Raw genomic sequence first — 18558 nt, 5'->3', positions numbered from 1 at the left:
CCCCAACCCCAACCCCAACCCCAACCCCAACCCCAACCCCAACCCCAACCCCAACCCCAACCCCAACCCCAACCCCAACCCCAACCCCAACCCCAACCCCAACCCCAACCCCAACCCCAACCCCAACCCCAACCCCAACCCCAACCCCAACCCCAACCCCAACCCCAACCCCAACCCCAACCCCAACCCCAACCCCAACCCCAACCCCAACCCCAACCCCAACCCCAACCCCAACCCCAACCCCAACCCCAACCCCAACCCCAACCCCAACCCCAACCCCAACCCCAACCCCAACCCCAATAGAATCTTAGAAAAAGTTAATGTATGTAGCAATTAAAATTACTTTTTATTTATTTATTTATTTATTAGTTAGAAATAATAAAAATTCTTTTTAAATGGTAATCAATCCTGAAAGTTCAAGAAAATAAAAAAGAAAAATAATTAAAATGAAATATAAGTAGGATAAAACCTTACTTAAATAAATAAATAAAATATAGGAAAATCAATCATAATTAACTATTTAGTATTTTAAAATATTCTTGATTTATAAAATAAATAATAATTAACTATTTAGTATTTTATAATATTCTTGATTTATAAAATAAATAATTTTATTATTTCATTCTTTTTTACTTTGAATATCTTTACATGTTATTGAGAAAAAATTACTTTAAATTTTTTAATTATTTTATAAAAAATAAATTTACTTTCAGTTAACCAAAATTTAAATATTTATTATTACATTTGATATTTACTTTTTTATAAGAAAAAAAATGATTAATCTATTTTGAAATAGTTTTTGAAAGTCAAAATTAAAAGAAATACAAAAAATAAAGAAGTTAATTAGCAGCAAAGTAGATATTTATAATTTTTTAAATTTAATAAGCAAAGTCTAAAAAGCTTATGAATAAATTTACTGTGAAAAATAAAATAAGCTATTTACACTGAGTATTAAAAATAAATTAATTACCTTTTTTTTAAAAAGAAATAATAAATAAAATTATTTATTTTGATTTTGATTTTATAAAAAATAGTTTTTTATTGTTGATTACTTGTATAAATTAAATAAATAACCTAATTCATTATAAAAGTTATTAGTGTTCTTCTTATGTTTTTGGTTCATGCGATTAAGAATGAGCTTATTACTATATTCTTTATACAATATTTTAAAATTTTGTGGTTGATTTAGTTTTTGGAGTGTTTGATTTATGAGATAAGACGCTAACAAAAGAATTTGCTAATTTTTCTGCTTTTTCTTTTTAAATCTACGTTGGTTATTTTACACCATCATCTTCTATTTAATCAATATCCCTACCTAAAGTATCGTAGGGTAAAAGAGTTAGTAAAGCTGACATACTTAAAGAAAGTACAGAAAATAACAAGAAAGGTAATAGGATATCATACTCTTAAAGTTTTGCACAAATCCAGGGCATGAAAATACCACCAATTCTTCCTACCGAATTAGCCATACCTATACCAGTAGTTCTTACTTTAGTGGAGTAAACTTCAGTTATATACTAGTAAGAAAAGGCATAATTCATCATTTGATAAAATTTAGTAAGAGTTGTCCAAAAGATAAATCTGCTTAAATCATCATAGTAAACCATAAATAAAGTAATTCCTTAAATCAAAAAAAAATTTATCATTGAGTTTTTTCTTCCAAACCCTTTTATTTCTATCATTATAGAAGCCAAAATACCAGAAATCATTTCAATAGTCGTTGTTAAGATTAGCTTGGCCATATCTTCTGATTCTCCAAGTTCATCTGAAGAACTCTTTGATTTTGATGAATCAGATTAAATATTATTTATTTTATCAAGCAAAGAAGGGAGTAAAATTAGTATTCCAAAGTAAACAAAACTCAGACAGAACATATACAGCCATATTATTGGTGTGATAATTTTCAAGTCTCCCTTAAATAAACCTGATATACTTGCTTTATCTTTATCATCAAATTTTTCATTAAATTTTTTGGACCAATTTGTTAATCCTTATTTCATCCTATGATCAAGTTCTTAAAAGTTGACTTTCCCATTTACCTAATTCATTCTATCAAGTATTTTAAAACTTTTTTCATATTCTCCAGAGCACAATAAGAAACGTGCAGATTCGTCAAGCCAAAATACTATAATAAACCAAGAAATAGTTCCTGGAATAACGGTAACAACAATTAACAATCTCCAATTACCTTCCTAAAGGTTATCTAAGATAAAATAACCGCTAATAAGTGCAACTAACTGACCAATACTTACACTTATTGTAACCAAGCTCATATATCTACCTCTTTATTGTTGTGGAGTTGTTTCTGCTAGTAATGTCACACCCAGAGGACCGAAAAAGCCAACTTTTTTATTAAAAAATAGTCATTTAAAATGAATTTATACAAGATTTGTTTTTTTGAAAAGTATAAATAAAATCAGATAAAAAATCTATCATTTATAAAAATATCCATTTATAACTTATTTATCAATAACTTTGATTGAAAAAATTTAATTTATATTTGATGATTAATAACAACTGTCCGTTTTTGCAAAAAATACAAAAAGTAGAAAACGCATTGAATTTTGAAATAAAATGCTTTTTTAATTGTCTCATCAATCAAAAAAAAAATAAACATTTTATCCGAAATTATATATTACCAAGCATGCCCATGAGAAATCTAAGGATGACCATTTGATATATATTTGTTGAAAGGGCAGTGAGATATGTTACTACAAATGTCAAGCATGAAGATACTAAAAATGGCATTTATCTTCCTAATCTATCTGCTACTTAGCCACTAACCATCGCTCCAATCAGAAAACCTACAAATACCAAACTTGCCTACAGACTATTTAAATAATCCTCAACATCCCACTAATGCTTGAGAATAGGAATAGTTAAAGTAAAGATTGTAATTTGAGCACCTTCAGTCATACCAATCAAAGCCATTACAATATAAATTACGAGTTAGTATTTTCCTTATCCAATTTTTGTTAAGACTTCATCAAAAGTTATTATTTCTTAATTTTCACTTTCATCATATTAGCTTTAATGTTCTTACGATTAGTCAGTTTTCAAGTTGATGGACTTAACTTATTATTAATCATGTCCTATATGTACATCCATTTATTTTATATTTCTTTTTACTTGGACCTTCCTTGTTAAATAGTATGAAAATTTAATAACTAAAATAAATACAGTAAAACCAATTTGTTTTTTTATTGTTATTTGGTTATTTATTTTTGAATGAAAGAATGAACTTGATTTTTTTTAATAAATGTGAACATTTTTACTAATCTGCATATTGTTAGTAGATTTAATATATTTAATTAAACAAATTAGATTAAAAAAAGTAAAAATACTTGAAAGAGATAAAGATATGTTTACATATAAAAAATAAACAATCAAAGATAAAGAGTAAGTAGAATAAATCATAAAAAATTTTGATCTAAATTCAAAATGAAGAGTATTTATGATGACCCAATTACAATAAAAACAGTTGTCTATACAGCAGAAAATATTTTGAAAATAGTATTTCCTTTTATTTGTTTCTTTTAGAGAGACTTCTATGCCGATTTTTTAGCTTATTTAATTTGTATTTTAGTCATTATCAGATAGCTCAAACCAAGATTTACATCTGAATTCTTTGCTTTGTTGATTTATAATGAATATTTTCAAAATATAATCTTTACAATACCATATTGCTTCTTTGGCTAAAAAGGGATTGTATATTATTCTATATTTGCTATTCATTTTTCAGTAGGAATAGCAGATTATATTTACTTATCATAAAAATAGCCTTACAAATTATTTAAAAATGTTACTGATTATGTTCGCTAAAACAAATAATAAATCATGCTATTCAAAAATTTTGTAGAAATATTACTCTTAATGATAGAAATTCTATTTGTGGTTACAGATATAAGATAGTTAATTATAGTAGTTTTCTATTGCAATTTTCTAAGAATTAAGTATTATTTTAACGAAAATCTTTTAAAAGTTGTCTCTCAAATAGACACTTTCTTTATAGATAACTTTGAAAAGCCTGAATCACCAAGAATCTTAAAATATTTCTTAAAATTTATTAGAATGATAGTTCATAGATTAAGAATTAAATACTGATTAGCCTATTAGATAGATAATATTAAAAAATAAAATAATAATATTTAATAAAAAAATAACTATTTTTTATTTGAAGATTATCAAGTATTTATGTTAAAAATTGAATAAAATTTAAAAAATAAGATTAATTTAAATTTGATTATTTTTGTTTGATTTTTGAGGTCAGTATTTTTTATAAAATAAATTATTTATTTCATGAATTTGTAAAATTTAACTAAGGCATTTTTAATATTTTAAATTTATAAAATCTTTTAATTTGCTTGCTCTATATTTTGTATTTCTAAACTATGTCTTAAATTTATTATCTTAATGAATTTTCATACTATCCTTCCTCATTTATTAGCTCAAGAGAAATTTATTTCAAAATTTTAATTTCGGATGTTATGATAAAAATCTTGAGTTATAATATATTATTTGACTTCACTTCATTAATTAGGATTTAAAGTAGATTAAAGATAATATATTTTAGAAATATGCTTTCTCTCAAAATTATTTATTGACAATTATTTAATTTAAGTTTTGATTTATTTTGTAAAATTAAATTAATTATTTAATAAATTGATAAGATTTTCAGAACTTAATATTCTTTTTTGAAAAAGTAATTTCAGTATTTATTTATTAATTAGAATTTATATAAAACTAAACTAAAGCACCTTTAATATTTACAATTATTTTATTAATGCATTTAATTTATTTCAAATATTTTTTCATCTATTTGGTTAATCTATCTAAATTATTTATCAAATGAATTTTTTAGTTGATTTTTGTTTTGAATGTAAATTCATCACCTAATTTCTTTGATTTGCTTGTTGAGTTCCTATTCTTTTCTTTTTAAATAAGTTACTGTGTCTGTTTTTCTTTTTATTTTTTCTTTCACATTTTCTAACCTTAATTTTAACATATCAATATATATCTTTTCTCCATTAAATTCCTAATTAAAACATTTAAATAATTAAGTAAAAATATAATCATAAAAAATAAATTTACTGCAATTTCTTATTCAAGATCTTCTTTTTCAGCATTTAATTGCAAAAGTTCTTTTTCATATTGCAATATTTATTGTATTTGATCATCTAATTCTTCTATAATTTGCTGTTTTTGTCTCTCTTTTTCTTTCATTATTTTTTTATAGTGTTCTTCATAAACATTTTAGTCAGAATATCCATTAATAAAATCTTAGTAATTTCCTTTACTTTATCTTATCGTTGAGTCTATGCTACGATTTCTTTATAATGATTTGCTTAAAGGTTAATCCCTGAATTAATGCTGCTAAAATCCATCATAAGCAATATTATCCTTTTGTTATTAAAATTCTTGCTCTTTAAATCTTATTGTTTAATTTCTTAAGGGACTTTTCTCTGGTCTTTAATATTTGCCTGCTGTGTTATTTACAAAATTAGTAGAATAAGAATCCTCTTCTTCTAAAATTTATATTTTATTAATATTTTCAGTACTACTTATATTAGGCTACCTGCGATGAGAGGCACTTCTAGAAAGTGCTCTTTGAGAGTTTTAAAATCTATTCGCTGACAAAGATTAAGAAAACAGCTAATCTTATTGTAAAGTTTGTTAATTATTAGTCTAAATATTATTATTATTATAGTAGTTATCTTATTAGCTCAGATTTTTATATATAATACTACTTTTTAAAGGAGTGTTTGAACTGCTGTTTTTCCAATACTCTTCTGGAGTTTAATCTTCAAATGTTGGAGGAATTTTATTTTATCTTGTGGGATTTACTTAAGAAGATTATAAATCTGATAATCTAAGCTATGGTTGATATTAACTTGAGTTTTACAAGCTTTGTAAAAGCTGTTAATTAAATTTTCTTGATTAGTCTGCAAGATCTTGCAAAGCTTTTTATTCATTTTCTTGTTATCTACCTTTTTCTTAGTAAGAATGAATTTCTGAAAGTAACTTCTAAATTTCAACAATTTGTTCATTTTTTTCTAATGTTAAAACTTCCAACTGGTCTTAGCAAAGCTTTAAGTCAAAATACAGTCTATCATTGTCTTTGATTAAAACAGATATCCTATCTTAGTTATATATGAGATCTTTTTCAAGTTACTCTATCATATTTTTGTGCTATACCTAAAGCTCAATTCTTTCTCTTTCATGAAAATCTGCTTACTAAAATAGCTAATCCTACAACTACTTTATATACTGATCTTTTGTAGAGTCATTTCTTGCTAAAACAAGTTCTTTTTCATATTAGACAAATTATTTTTCTAAAAAATCAATCTTCTTTTTGAATCCTTCTTTTTCAGTTTCTAAATCTTTTACCATAGAAGTTAATTCATTTATTTTTTATTTAAGCTGCTATCTTTCAAATAGCTTTGACTCACCTTACATCTACAGCTAGCTCTTTAATTCTTCTATTTCATGATCTCTTTATTTAATTTCTTTGTGAAATATATCTTCTTTTTCTTTAATCTCTTTATTTTCTCTCTCTGTTTCTTTCAATTTTTCTTTTAAATTGCTCTCTAGCTGCTTAAAAACTCTTAATTATTTGTCTGAATCTTCTTTAATTTAGTTCATTTATTGATCAAGTTACCTGATTCTCTCTTCAAGTTCTATGGCCTTTGAACTAGACTAACTTAACACTTGCATTTTTTCTTATCTGAGAGATTCCAATTAGCTAGTATGTAATGATTAATTTTCTTAACATTTTTTCTCAAGCTATTTTACTTTTTCTTGTAGAGCTTTCATAGCAGAAATATATGCTTTACTTTAAGTAGCATCTTTATCTATTATACTACTCCCATTACCACCCCTTAGAGATACCATTGATTATTCTGCTATATTTACTTGCAATGGACTCATGTTGTTATGACTATTATTTAACATTTAAGCATAATTTGATTGAGGGGGAATATTTTCTATATTATTTCCTACTTTTTTTGTTTTAGTTCCACTGTTATAGATATTATTTGATGCAGCACTTAGTTCATTATAATAGTTATTACTATTGTTGCGTAATGTGAATCTTTTATCAGCAGGGCTCTCTTACCTTGCCTTAGATTATTCTGTTTGCGACAAATCTTGCAAATGAAATACTGGACTATTACTCCTTGAAGCATTTCTTGCATTTTTCTAAGAATAGTCTTCCAAGGCTTTTATATCTAAAGAGCTCCTAGAATTTTTCATTGGATTTATGAAATTATTACTATTTAATTGTATTTCTAGTTTTTAATCAAAGATATATAAAAAATTCAACGACTATAATTTAATTTATTAATTTTATAAAAAGAGTCAAGTTTAAAAATTCACTGATGGGAAGATTAATTAATTTTATTAACTAACTAACTGAATATTTATATATTTATGCTTATTAATATCTTTAAATGTTAAATTTTTTTTGGATTATTATTAATACTAAAATAAACTAAAAATTATAATATATTTTTTTTTTGTAAGTTTTAATTTTTAAAATAATAATTAAAATATTTATCTATTCAAAAAATTTATCAAAATAAGAAAAATTAAGTGTAAATATTGATTAACAAAAATATTTTTTAATTTATGAATGTATTTTTTTAAAAATTCTTAAAAAATTCAATTTTTATTAAAAAGAAGCTTAAAATAAATAAAATAAAAGGAAAACAATAAGTAAATAATAAAAATAAATAGATTTAATGATTAAAAGTTTAAAAGAAGTATGTTATAATTTTATTTTTTTATTTATTATTTAAAGTTTCTTTCATTTTTTTGTGAATTCTATTTAATCGAAAATGTTATTCCCTGCCACTAGCTGATTTTATTAAGACTAGTTAAATTTTTCTTGATATTTTTAAAGTATGCTTATTTCTTCATCTACTTTTTTTTAATAAACTATTTTTCTATTCAAAGCCATTAACCAAAATGATATTAGAGGTAAACCAAATAATAAATAATAAGAGCTACCCTTGCTGTATAAATAAACAGATGGTATATGCAATAGTGATGATAACAACACGTATTTTGTAGTGAAGTGTGTAAGCTAAGAGACTTAAATTACATTATTCTCTATATTAACTGATTTTTTTACAAGCTTATTGATACCTTCTTCTGACCAATTTTCATAATCTAGGACAGGACCTATTTATTCACACAACAGCTAATAGAAAATATATATAGCGAAAGCGTATAATAAAGCAATTGAAATCGAATTTTAGCTTGTTCTAAAGAATATTTTTTGAATCATTTCTTTATGTTCTATAATTCCTTTTTCTATAAAGCTTATTAATGATATGTTTTTATAGACATATTATCCTTCATGGTTCATAACTTTAACATAATTTTTATCTGTAAGTAATTCTTAGATTTTAAATTAAGTAAGAGTATTATTATCCTTAAAAGCAATCAATGAAACATTAGCAATATTTTAAATATCATAAAATGATATTCTTATAAAATCTTTTTTATCCATTCCACGAATATAAATGTAATTATTTTCATAGAAGATATCTTTATAGTTTTATATTCCATATGTAAAAGGGTGATTTTCATAGTTAGTATTCTTGTTTGCAAGATTTTCTTAAGAATATTATTTGTTTTTGAAAGCTAAAAATTGCTTATATATTTCTTCAAAATATTCATCAATATTAGAAGCGTTTATATCTATCTATGTAGAATTTTTTTCTGCTAGTTCAATGAGAAGTGGTTAGGCTAAAGTAAGATTTTCAACCTTGATATCTGAATTAGTTATAACACAGCTACTTAGTTTACTTATTTCGTTAGGTATTATATCACAAGTGTTTATATTTAACCATTCATATTATCTATCATTTATTTATTTTTTAATCTCTAATTTTCTATACAAACCCAAACTATTTATTTTAGATGAAACACCAAACATTGGGTCAGTCACAGCAGTACAAGCAGAATTTTATTATACTTATCCACTAACGTAAACTAAGCTTTTATCCTTTTTTTATAATGAAGAAAGCTATTTTAAATTAACTGAGTTTTTTAGATTTTATCTTAAGCATCCCAAACTGTGAATAAAGTAGCATTTTTTGCTAAATAATGCAGAAAAGGTTCCAATAGCCACAATTGTTGCAGGGATTGTGAAGTGAATAGGAATGGTCCATTTAAAATCCATCGAAAATCCAGTGTTTTTACTATTGTCCATAGATCTTTTTAATAACTACTTTTAGATAAATAAATTTTAATTAAGATATTTTTTATTAATTTAGTTTTTGATTAAGTATTCAATTCTGATGTTTTAAATTCCAAATTTATTGTACTTATTAGATTTGTTTTAACAAAAATTTAAGATTAGTTAACTTCAACATTTTAAATGCTGAACAGAAATATTATTTTTACAGAAAATACTAGAAAAAGTTTTGCAGAAGAAATTTCTAGATTATTTTGAAATAGAAAAAGAGCAAATAAATAGAACCTAAATTAGACATTTAACGAAAAGTGTACCCATTCACTTGATAGGATTTCATTTTTTCATAGGTTTTTTATAATATTAACCTAAAAACATCGTATCCATATCATTAATATCATTCAGTAGGACATTAAACTCATCATAAACTAATTTTATAAAATTAATCTTAATAAATTGCTAATCCAAAAATTTAAATATGATGAACTGGATATTTTAATTCCTGAACTATCTTTCAAAATATTAAAAAGGTAAAAAATATTTATTAAAACAATTGCTAAAAATTATAATCTATAAAATTCTTAAATTAGGAAAAATACATCTATGTTAATTTAATTACTAATAAACAAATTTTTTCTTTGAAGTTTTTAAAGCAAAATTTAATGCTTTTTTAAATAATTTAAATTGTAAAATAATTTATTTAATTCAAATATTAAATAATGTACTTTTCATAGTCATCAGTATAAAATTTTTTAGAAATTTTCATTGAGGGTGGTAAGATATTTTTACTTTAAATTATCTTTTTATAATTTTAATTTAAGTTAGTTTCAAAATAAATTACATTTAAATTATACTAATAGAGTTTATTAATTATTTAATATTGAAATCTAATATAACTAATCTTAAGTGATAAATAAATACTTACTCTAATTAAAAGAAAGTTTAATAGCTTTAGAGATACAAATTATCTATCTATCTATTTAATAGATTTAATTATTAATTTTTAAAATTATTTATTAAATAATTTAAATTTTTGAATACTATGTTTATCTCTTTTTATTTTAATAATTATATTTAAAAATATTTTAATTTATTTGAGTTCACAAGAAAAATTAAATAATTTAATGTATTTATTTATAAATTTGTTAGATTTAGAAGCTAGATAATAAAAAAATTAATACTAAATATTTTTTTTATTTTAAAATATTACTTTTATCTTTAATTATTTAACTAAAATTAGAAAACATATGATTTATTTAATCTTTTACCAAATATTTTTTAAATCTCTTTTACCAAAATTTTTTGATGATGATGATTAATATTTTTTTAATTAATAAAAACAATAGATTAGTCACCAAAAATGTATAATTTATATTAGCATTATAATAACAATCCTAAATTGAACAACTAGAATGATAATAGGAGAGCTTTAAAGGTTCAGTATTCCTTAGATTTTTAGAATAAACATAGTTAAGATTAGGAGTACGCGACATATTCATAAAGCTTGTAAAATGAAAAAGATTCAAAATTTAATTTTTAGAAAGTATAATTAAACTAAAATATGGATATAGAACTTAATATTAAACCAAATTAAATATCGCATCATTTAAAGAGACAATATTACGAAAGGTATAAACATCTATAGAATACCAAAAAAGAAATACAGTAAAAGCAAGAAATGGAAAATAATATATTATAAAAAACAGAACAAGCAATTTTAAGTTCTAAAGGACAACTCAATTTATCTTATATGCAAAATCATTAAAATGATTAAAATAAAATTTTTAGTAGAGGAAACTTAGTAAAATAAATTTATCAAAATTAAGTTAATTAGTCATTTAACTGTATTTAAAATGATTAAAATGAGATAAAAGAGAATAAAAGAAGATATATAAAAGATGCATAAAATAATATAAAGAAAGATAAAAACATTGAGAAAAATGCAAACAACATAGAAACTCCTCAAAATTTGTTAAAGATAGAAATATTAAATGAAAACAAAGAAATGAAAAAATAGCAATTAAAGATAGAATAACAAGATAAGCAAATTTATAAATAATTTGAATGTGATGCTCTTGAAAGAAAGTGTATGACAGAATTTGATGAACGAGTATGTAGAATTAAATATTATTTTTACTTATTATTTTTTTACTTTTCAGTTAAAAATATTAATTACGAAGATATTATTTGGAGATTTTTGATATTTATTTATTTATTTTTTTTGGTAGAAAAAATAAAAAGTGTTAACAGATTTAGGTGAAAAGAATGGCTAATATTACCAAAGAAATACTTTAAATTTGGATGAGTTCAAAGAAAATATTAAAGAAGCTAATTCTACTTATTTGCTAAATAATTCAAATAAATTTGTTTCTGGTAGAATGATAAATAATTTTTGTAATGATAGTGATAGTAAAAATTAGGGATCACAAATTAATAATAAAAATAAAAGTAGTGATAAACCAATTAAATTTGTTTAACAACATTATTAAAAATACAAAAGACCACCTGTAGTTTTTAAATAAAAAAGAAATGAATAAAATCAAAGTTTAGAAAGAAATAAATGTAATTTTTAACTAAATAACTCAGATTGTTAAATTGATAAATAAATAAAAAACTATTCTAAAAATTAAAGACTATTGAATTAGATAGATTTAAAAAAGATCACTCAATAAAAGCCAAACTTTGAATTGAAATCTCTTGATTTTTAGGTTGATTTATGTTAATAATCTTATAGAAGCATACCGACTTCTGATTTGTCAGCTAGAGAGTCAAAAATAAAGGATTAAATCTTAAATAAAACAAGAAGTAATAAATATGGTCTGAAAAAGGAATAAATAATATCTAATAATATTCAAAATTTTACTAAAGAAAACAGTAATGAATAAAATATTAATAACTTTTTATCAATATAATTCCCAAATAAAACTTTTTCAAATGCAACAAATGATTAAAATGAAGATAGTCTTCTTTTAGCTTGCAGAGATAAAAATTAATCAATTTAAAGTTAAAATATGCTATCTATGTATAATCAAGGTATTAGGAATTATTTAAATTTTGAGAGTATTTAAAACATGTATAACAATGGTTAAATAACTCCCATTTACGTTAAGCCTGGAAGTGCAAAATAAAAAAATGCAAGCAGTCGAAAGAGTAGTAAAGTCAGATTTGCTCAAGAATTTAAAGAAGGTAGAATTAGAAGCTTAACAGAGTAATCACAGAGTAAAGATGATAGAGTATCTATTAACAAAATTTTGATGGATTCTTTTTTTGGAAAGAAACCAGCAAACTTATTAGAAAATATTGTAATAAACACACAATAGAATTCTGCTCTGAGTAATTAATACATTCATGATGATATACAACTAGAAAATAGTGAAAATAAAAATAGAGAAGAAGAATAATTTAAATTTATTTAAAGAAATATTCTAGTTAAATCTTTTAACGAACTCTGAAAATAAAATATTAAAATTTTTAAATTTGTACTTTTTACTTTATTTTTATAAATAAAAAATATCCACAAAAAATTAAACCATTAAGTTTTATTTTTATTAGATTAACATAAAGCGCTTTCCTTTCTTTAAGTTAAATTTTGTTCCATAAAATTAGTTTGAATAATTATCAAATATTTATTTATTATTTAACTGAAAAAAAATAAAAGTCAAATATTTTTTTTAAATTAAGTTTATGTAAAATGTCTGAGCATCTCAAATAAATATTTTTTTAGAAAATAAAATAAATTATTTTGGTGTTATATTAAGAATTAAAATCCTCTTTTTTAAATTCTAGAAATCAGCTGTTTTTTCTTGCCTTTAAATTTCAGATAATTCTGGACTATTAAAAATCATTGAATTTTTATAAAACAAACGACTTTTAGAAGTGAAATAATTAAAATTTTATAAAAAGAGTAAAATTAACACTGATTATAAATTAAATTATTTGTAAATTTTAAGCGAAATAAGCTTTATTTTATTTTTTTAATGTGAAACGAAACACAGTAATATTGAAAATATTATGTTACTTACATACAAAAGAAATGGCATTTGACTCAAATAATTATTTGAGTAAGTTTAATTCACAGAAAAGATTGAGCGAATAAGGGAAATTTTAAACTTATTTTGATCAGCTTATTCAAAAATAATAAATTATTAATATTTTTATTACTTGTAGATTATTCACTGCAAAGAGTAGCTGGTTAAACTAAAAACCAATTAATTATATGCAAATTTGATAATAAATTATGATTAAATTTTTATATTTCATAAAATATTTATAACAAATAAATTAAAAGAGTGCAAATTATCAATAAGAAAAAACTAGAGTATTGATAAAAAGGCAGTTCCTCAAAAAAGAATCAATCTAAGCAGCAACAATTTTCCATAAGTGACATCAACGTAAAGAAAAAACTAAGGTTAAAAGGTAAAAAAAGAAGAGATTTCCAATCAATAGAAGCCTACGTGTTTTAAAATTTGTAAGACTGATAAAGGAGAGCCAAGACTTTTAAGAATTAACCATTAATTTAATACATATTTAGATGGGAAATTGCGCATAAACTTGCTGTGCAAATACAAAAGATAGTGAAATAAAATTAAATAATAACCCAAATGGTGAACAAGTATTTGAAAAGACTAATTCAAGTAGGGCGACTCAGTAAACTTAGCAGTTGATTGAATAGCAGCAGGAAGTAGTCGAAAAAAAAGAACCTAGTAACATATCTAAAAAAAAAAAAATTAAGATTATGAGCCAAATGATGGACAAGAGCAGGACGGTACGACATAACCAGCTGCTTCGGAGAAGAACATGAATGAAGCAGACGAGTCACTACCCAACAGCAAGAAAAATACTCAAACTCGCTAGAAGTTAGGAGTCATTAATCTTGAAGGAAACATAACCTACGAAGGAGAATGGCTCAACGGAATGAAAGACGGCAAAGGTGTTCAAAAGTGGCCAAATGGTTCAGTTTATGAAGGCGAATGGAAAGAAGATAAAAGCAACGGATTTGGTAAACTTACTCATGCTGACGGAGACATTTATGAAGGCTAATGGATAAACGACAAAGCCAATGGAAAAGGAACATACTACCATGTAAACGGTGCGAAATATGTTGGAGAGTGGAAGGATGATAAACAGGTATTATATTTTTAATATATTCCTAATTTTATTACTTTTTTTTCTTCAAAAATTTTTTATTACTTTCAGTTGGTTAAGTTTTTAATTTATTATTCCTTTGACTTTTGTTTCTAAATAATTCCTTTAAATAAGCAAATAAATAAATAAACAAGCAAACAAATAAACATATTCAAACTAAAAATTTTAAATTTCCATCCAAAAATTATAATCCGATTTTTATTCTACATAAATTATTAATTCTTTGTTTTAGGCTTATTTTATTTGCCACAGTTTTTATCTAAGACATAATTCTTTTAACGCTTAATTAAAAATCTGTTAACCATTGAATTGATGCTTGACTACAAGAATAAACGCAAATTGATTATTTTGAAATCAATTCTAATTATTCTACATTTATTTTATCATCCATATTATTTTTAGACATTAAATTTACTAACCAAATTTCTTTAATATTTAATAAGCATGGAAAAGGAGTAGAAATATGGACAGATGGAGCCCGCTACGAAGGTGATTATATCAATGGGCAGAAAGAAGGAAAAGGCTTCTTGAAATTTTCTGATAATTCCGAGTACGAAGGAGAATTTAAAGATAATAATATAGAAGGTAAAGGAATTTATAGATGGCCTGATGGTAGAGTCTATGAAGGAGAATGGAGATAGAATAAAATGCATGGATATGGAAAAATAAGGCTGCCAAATCAATAATCATATGAAGGAAATTACGAAAATGATAAAAAGCATGGAAAAGGCACTTTCGAATGGTAAGACGGAAGAAAGTATGTAGGAAACTGGAAATTCGGAAAATAGCATGGTGTAGGAGTAGAAATATTTAAAGGTGGAGAAAGGAAGTATGGTATTTGGGAAGAAGGCAAAAAAGTGAAGTAGCTTTAAGTAGAAGAAGTGTCTGAATTAAGAGATAATGGATAGCTTAGCTTTGAAGAGTAAATATCAATCGATGCCTAATGAATTTTCTCAAAAAAAGATAAAAAATAAACAAAAAAATAAATAAATAAAAAAAAAGATAGATATATTATTTTCTTTATATAATATTTTTGCATTTTCCTTATAAAAAATCTTTCATTTACTTAATTTACATAAAAATAAATTAAGTATGTAAGCAATAAGAAATAAGATATAGATAAATAGATAGATAGACTACTATAATAACTAGCTATCTTAATAACTTAATAATCAAGACATATAAATGGTTTTCTATTATTAAAATTGTAGGTATTTATTTAAACCTATTTATTTATCTGACGTTTATATAATATAATGTAAATTTTTATTTTTGTATATTATGTGTTACTTTAACTCTAATCATTCTTTCTTATATACTTTGCTTCATTTGATAGTATCCTTATATCTTTTATTAAAAAACATCAGCCATTTTCCTTTGTTAAAATATTTAGTTAATTTTTTTTAAAAGCTTTATTTTCAATACTCTTTAAAAACTATGTTTATCAAGCTATTTTCTTAATTATATTTTTCTAGCCATTATCTCTGTTTTTTTCTGTTATAATTAAATTTAGATTGCGTATTGATTGTTTGATCAAAAAATTATAGAAATTGAGTATCTTATTATTTATATATTCGTTATTGCTCAGAAATTAGAAATAAAGGAATTACATATTTATATATTTATTTAAAACACTAGCCTTGCTTTAAATGAGCGAAAAATCATCAAATTAAATCTAAAATTCAAGAGAAAAGTCATTTAATGAATTTAATTTAAATGAAGCTAACAAGAGTAAAGGGAGTAGCTAATTAAGCAGGAGAAGTAGAGAGGAATCTATCTCTAAATAGTCATAGCAAGAGAATAATAATTATTTACAATAAGGTAGATAGACATCATAGTCTAATAGATCACAAGATCTATCAAATTAAGCTATGATGCCTCCATTGAATTAAGATAAAAATGTAGACAGATAGTTTATGTAGGAGTTTCAGAAATTTAAAGCTGACATTAAGTATTTATAAGATGAAAATAATTAAATTAAAAGTATGATGGAGTCAAAAGATGAGAAATTAAAAAGGGTTGCTATGCTGGCCTTATAGCAAGGTGTCGCTTTAGAGAAAATGAAATCATTTATTGAATTTAAAAATTTTTAAGATCATGAGGATAACATTAATAATATTAGGTTTTTATTTGAGTAAGATTTATAATCTAAAGATCTTTATCCTGAAATTGAAGTGAATTTGGAGAGTCAAAATTTACTTGGTTTACTTTTAGAATCTTTTGAAAAGAAATTGGATGGAATATGGGATTTGAAAACAAAAGTTTTACAACTTTCAACAAAGAATGAGAATGTAAACAATAAGATGAGAGCTATAGAAAGTTAGATTTAATAAATTGCAAAAGATATCAGTGAAAGAATAAAGAGACAAGAGCATAATGAAGCTTTAGAAAATTTAACAGTTTAAAATAAATCCATAAATAATATGCTTAAACTGCTTGCTGACAAAGAAAGTGTTAGAGGTATTCTATCTAAGATTTCTAACATAGAGAAATAAGCTAACTTATGTGTGCTAAGAACAGAGTATGATAGCTAATTGTAAAAGTAAATTTAAGAAATGAGAGATCAAATCGAAGTGAACTTTGAGTCTCTTTATCTCAAAAAATAGGTTTTCCAAATTGAAATGAAAAAATAGCAATCTACATTTGAAGATTTTGTAAATATTTGTAATGAGAGGTATTAAAAAGCTTCGAAGAATGAAGAAAAAGTATCTGATAAAATAACAGATATTTATTCAAAGTTCACATAAAAAGTGGATTAAAAAGCTTTCAATAGTTTTAAAGAGTGGTGCAATTTCTTTGTCCATAAAGACGATATAGATGACATATATACAAAAATATTACCTGTAGTATCACAGATGGAAATTAAATCAAAAGAATGTGTAGAAAGTGTCTAGCAATTTTCTGAGTTTCTTAAAAAGACTGATGAAGCTATACTCTTCAGAGCTACAAGAATGGACCTTGAAATTTTATAAAAAGATGTTTAGACTAATTTTATAAGCAATAACACCCACAAAGAACAAATTCAAAGTGTTGTAGAATCAACAAATGCTCAAATATAAGAAATAAAGCACCTCATTCAAACAAACAGAAATGTTATAGAATAAAATCTAAGAGATAATATTCATAATGAAATTGTTGAAGATCTAAAAGTTGAAGTTTAGAAGTATTTCTAAAAATTAGAAATTAATAAGCTTGAGCTAACATTAGATTCTATCAAAGATACTCTCACTAAAAAAGCTGATCTTTCAGACTTAATTCGTAAGGATCTTTTTAAATTTCTATTTATTATTTGTTTTTTATAATTTTTTTTTTAAACATATGCAGAACTTGATGAATAGAAAACTCACAAGTAAAATACTGAAAAAATAGTTTAATATGTGAATATGCTACATAAATAATTTAAATAGTTGAATTATTCTTGCCTTTAATTTATGAGGACCTTTTTACCATCCTAAGAAATAGAATCTCAAAATTCTAAATTATTTGAAATGAATAAATCAGTCAATTAATTGGAATAGCTTTTCGCATAAGCTAATAGTTACAGCATTTAGAGATATTTCAGATAAAACGGCTAGAATAATTCTCCTTCGAGTAGAAACAATGGGTCAATAAAATTATATGATTCGAATAACAACGAAATATTCATATACAGCTCTGCAGCATCTTAACGAAATTTAAAAGATTCTTCCCAAAGTAATAATTTACCTGTCAATACCAACAAAGAGTACTAATAAAATAAATAACTATCATTCACTTAGAATAACTACTTTTAGAGCTAAGCTAGTCATTCTACTTCACCTTTCAATAAAACGTTTTAAAAAAATACTGAAGAAACAGGTTTTAGAAATTAAACTCCTTAGCCGATATCAAAGAGATATTCGGTTGGGAACTAATTTATAAAGCTTAAAATTTAGAACATGAAAACCCTTCAAAGCAATAAATAAAACCTATTTTTAAATGACGAAGACTAAAATAGTCAGCTTAAAAAGATAAATAAAAGTATAAATATTGATTATACAGGTTCAGCAACAATGAATAGCTTTTATGATCCTAAAAAGAGTAAAAAAACATCAAATAACTAAGAAGTAATCAATTTAAGTATATAAAAATAAAGATGTCACACAGAAAACTGAACACGTGCTTCAAAAAATTAATTAAAAATTTAGTACACTAATAAAGCATAATATTAAAACAAAAACAGCTTTTTAAACATT

At 23.7% G+C, this 18558-nt stretch overlaps 6 protein-coding genes across 6 annotated transcripts; 3 read left to right on the top strand and 3 right to left on the bottom strand. All coding sequences in view use genetic code 6, as the record gives it.

Annotated features, from left to right (window-relative positions):
* Positions 1 to 1079: 1079 nt before the first annotated feature.
* On the bottom strand, positions 1080 to 3108 carry TTHERM_00318900 (MFS transporter; the record flags this gene model as incomplete). The annotated part of the gene is made up of 2 exons (XM_001021472.3): positions 1080 to 2344; positions 2640 to 3108. 2 exons carry the CDS (start codon positions 3106 to 3108, stop codon positions 1080 to 1082), a joined length of 1734 nt encoding a protein of 577 aa, XP_001021472.2.
* A 1780-nt stretch (positions 3109 to 4888) lies between these two features.
* Positions 4889 to 7302, bottom strand: TTHERM_00318890 (hypothetical protein; the record flags this gene model as incomplete). The annotated part of the gene is made up of 2 exons (XM_001021471.2): positions 5092 to 7302; positions 4889 to 5035 (listed from the first exon to the last, which is right to left on the bottom strand). The coding sequence occupies exons 1-2, from the start codon at positions 7249 to 7251 to the stop codon at positions 4889 to 4891; spliced, it is 2307 nt and encodes a 768-aa protein (XP_001021471.1). The 5' UTR covers positions 7252 to 7302.
* Positions 7303 to 7804: 502 nt separating this feature from the next.
* TTHERM_00318880 (transmembrane protein, putative) lies at positions 7805 to 9217 on the bottom strand (the record flags this gene model as incomplete). Its single annotated transcript, XM_001021470.1, has 1 exon — positions 7805 to 9217. The coding sequence occupies one exon, from the start codon at positions 9215 to 9217 to the stop codon at positions 7805 to 7807; it is 1413 nt and encodes a 470-aa protein (XP_001021470.1).
* Positions 9218 to 10559: 1342 nt separating this feature from the next.
* TTHERM_00318870 (hypothetical protein) lies at positions 10560 to 12651 on the top strand (the record flags this gene model as incomplete). The annotated part of the gene is made up of 2 exons (XM_001021469.2): positions 10560 to 11309; positions 11428 to 12651. The coding sequence occupies 2 exons, from the start codon at positions 10560 to 10562 to the stop codon at positions 12649 to 12651; spliced, it is 1974 nt and encodes a 657-aa protein (XP_001021469.2).
* Positions 12652 to 13996: 1345 nt separating this feature from the next.
* Positions 13997 to 15291, top strand: TTHERM_00318860 (MORN motif protein; the record flags this gene model as incomplete). The annotated part of the gene is made up of 2 exons (XM_001021468.2): positions 13997 to 14326; positions 14788 to 15291. The coding sequence occupies 2 exons, from the start codon at positions 13997 to 13999 to the stop codon at positions 15289 to 15291; spliced, it is 834 nt and encodes a 277-aa protein (XP_001021468.2).
* A 630-nt stretch (positions 15292 to 15921) lies between these two features.
* On the top strand, positions 15922 to 18477 carry TTHERM_00318850 (hypothetical protein; the record flags this gene model as incomplete). The annotated part of the gene is made up of 2 exons (XM_001021467.2): positions 15922 to 17602; positions 17669 to 18477. The coding sequence occupies exons 1-2, from the start codon at positions 15994 to 15996 to the stop codon at positions 18475 to 18477; spliced, it is 2418 nt and encodes an 805-aa protein (XP_001021467.2). The 5' UTR covers positions 15922 to 15993.
* Positions 18478 to 18558: the final 81 nt, after the last annotated feature.

Source organism: Tetrahymena thermophila, assembly GCF_000189635.1.
Source record: "Tetrahymena thermophila SB210 genomic scaffold scf_8254548, whole genome shotgun sequence".
Classification (NCBI taxonomy): domain Eukaryota; phylum Ciliophora; class Oligohymenophorea; order Hymenostomatida; family Tetrahymenidae; genus Tetrahymena; species Tetrahymena thermophila.
The sequence above is the reverse complement of the archived record's forward strand: the minus strand, read 5'-3'. Positions and strand labels throughout refer to the sequence as shown.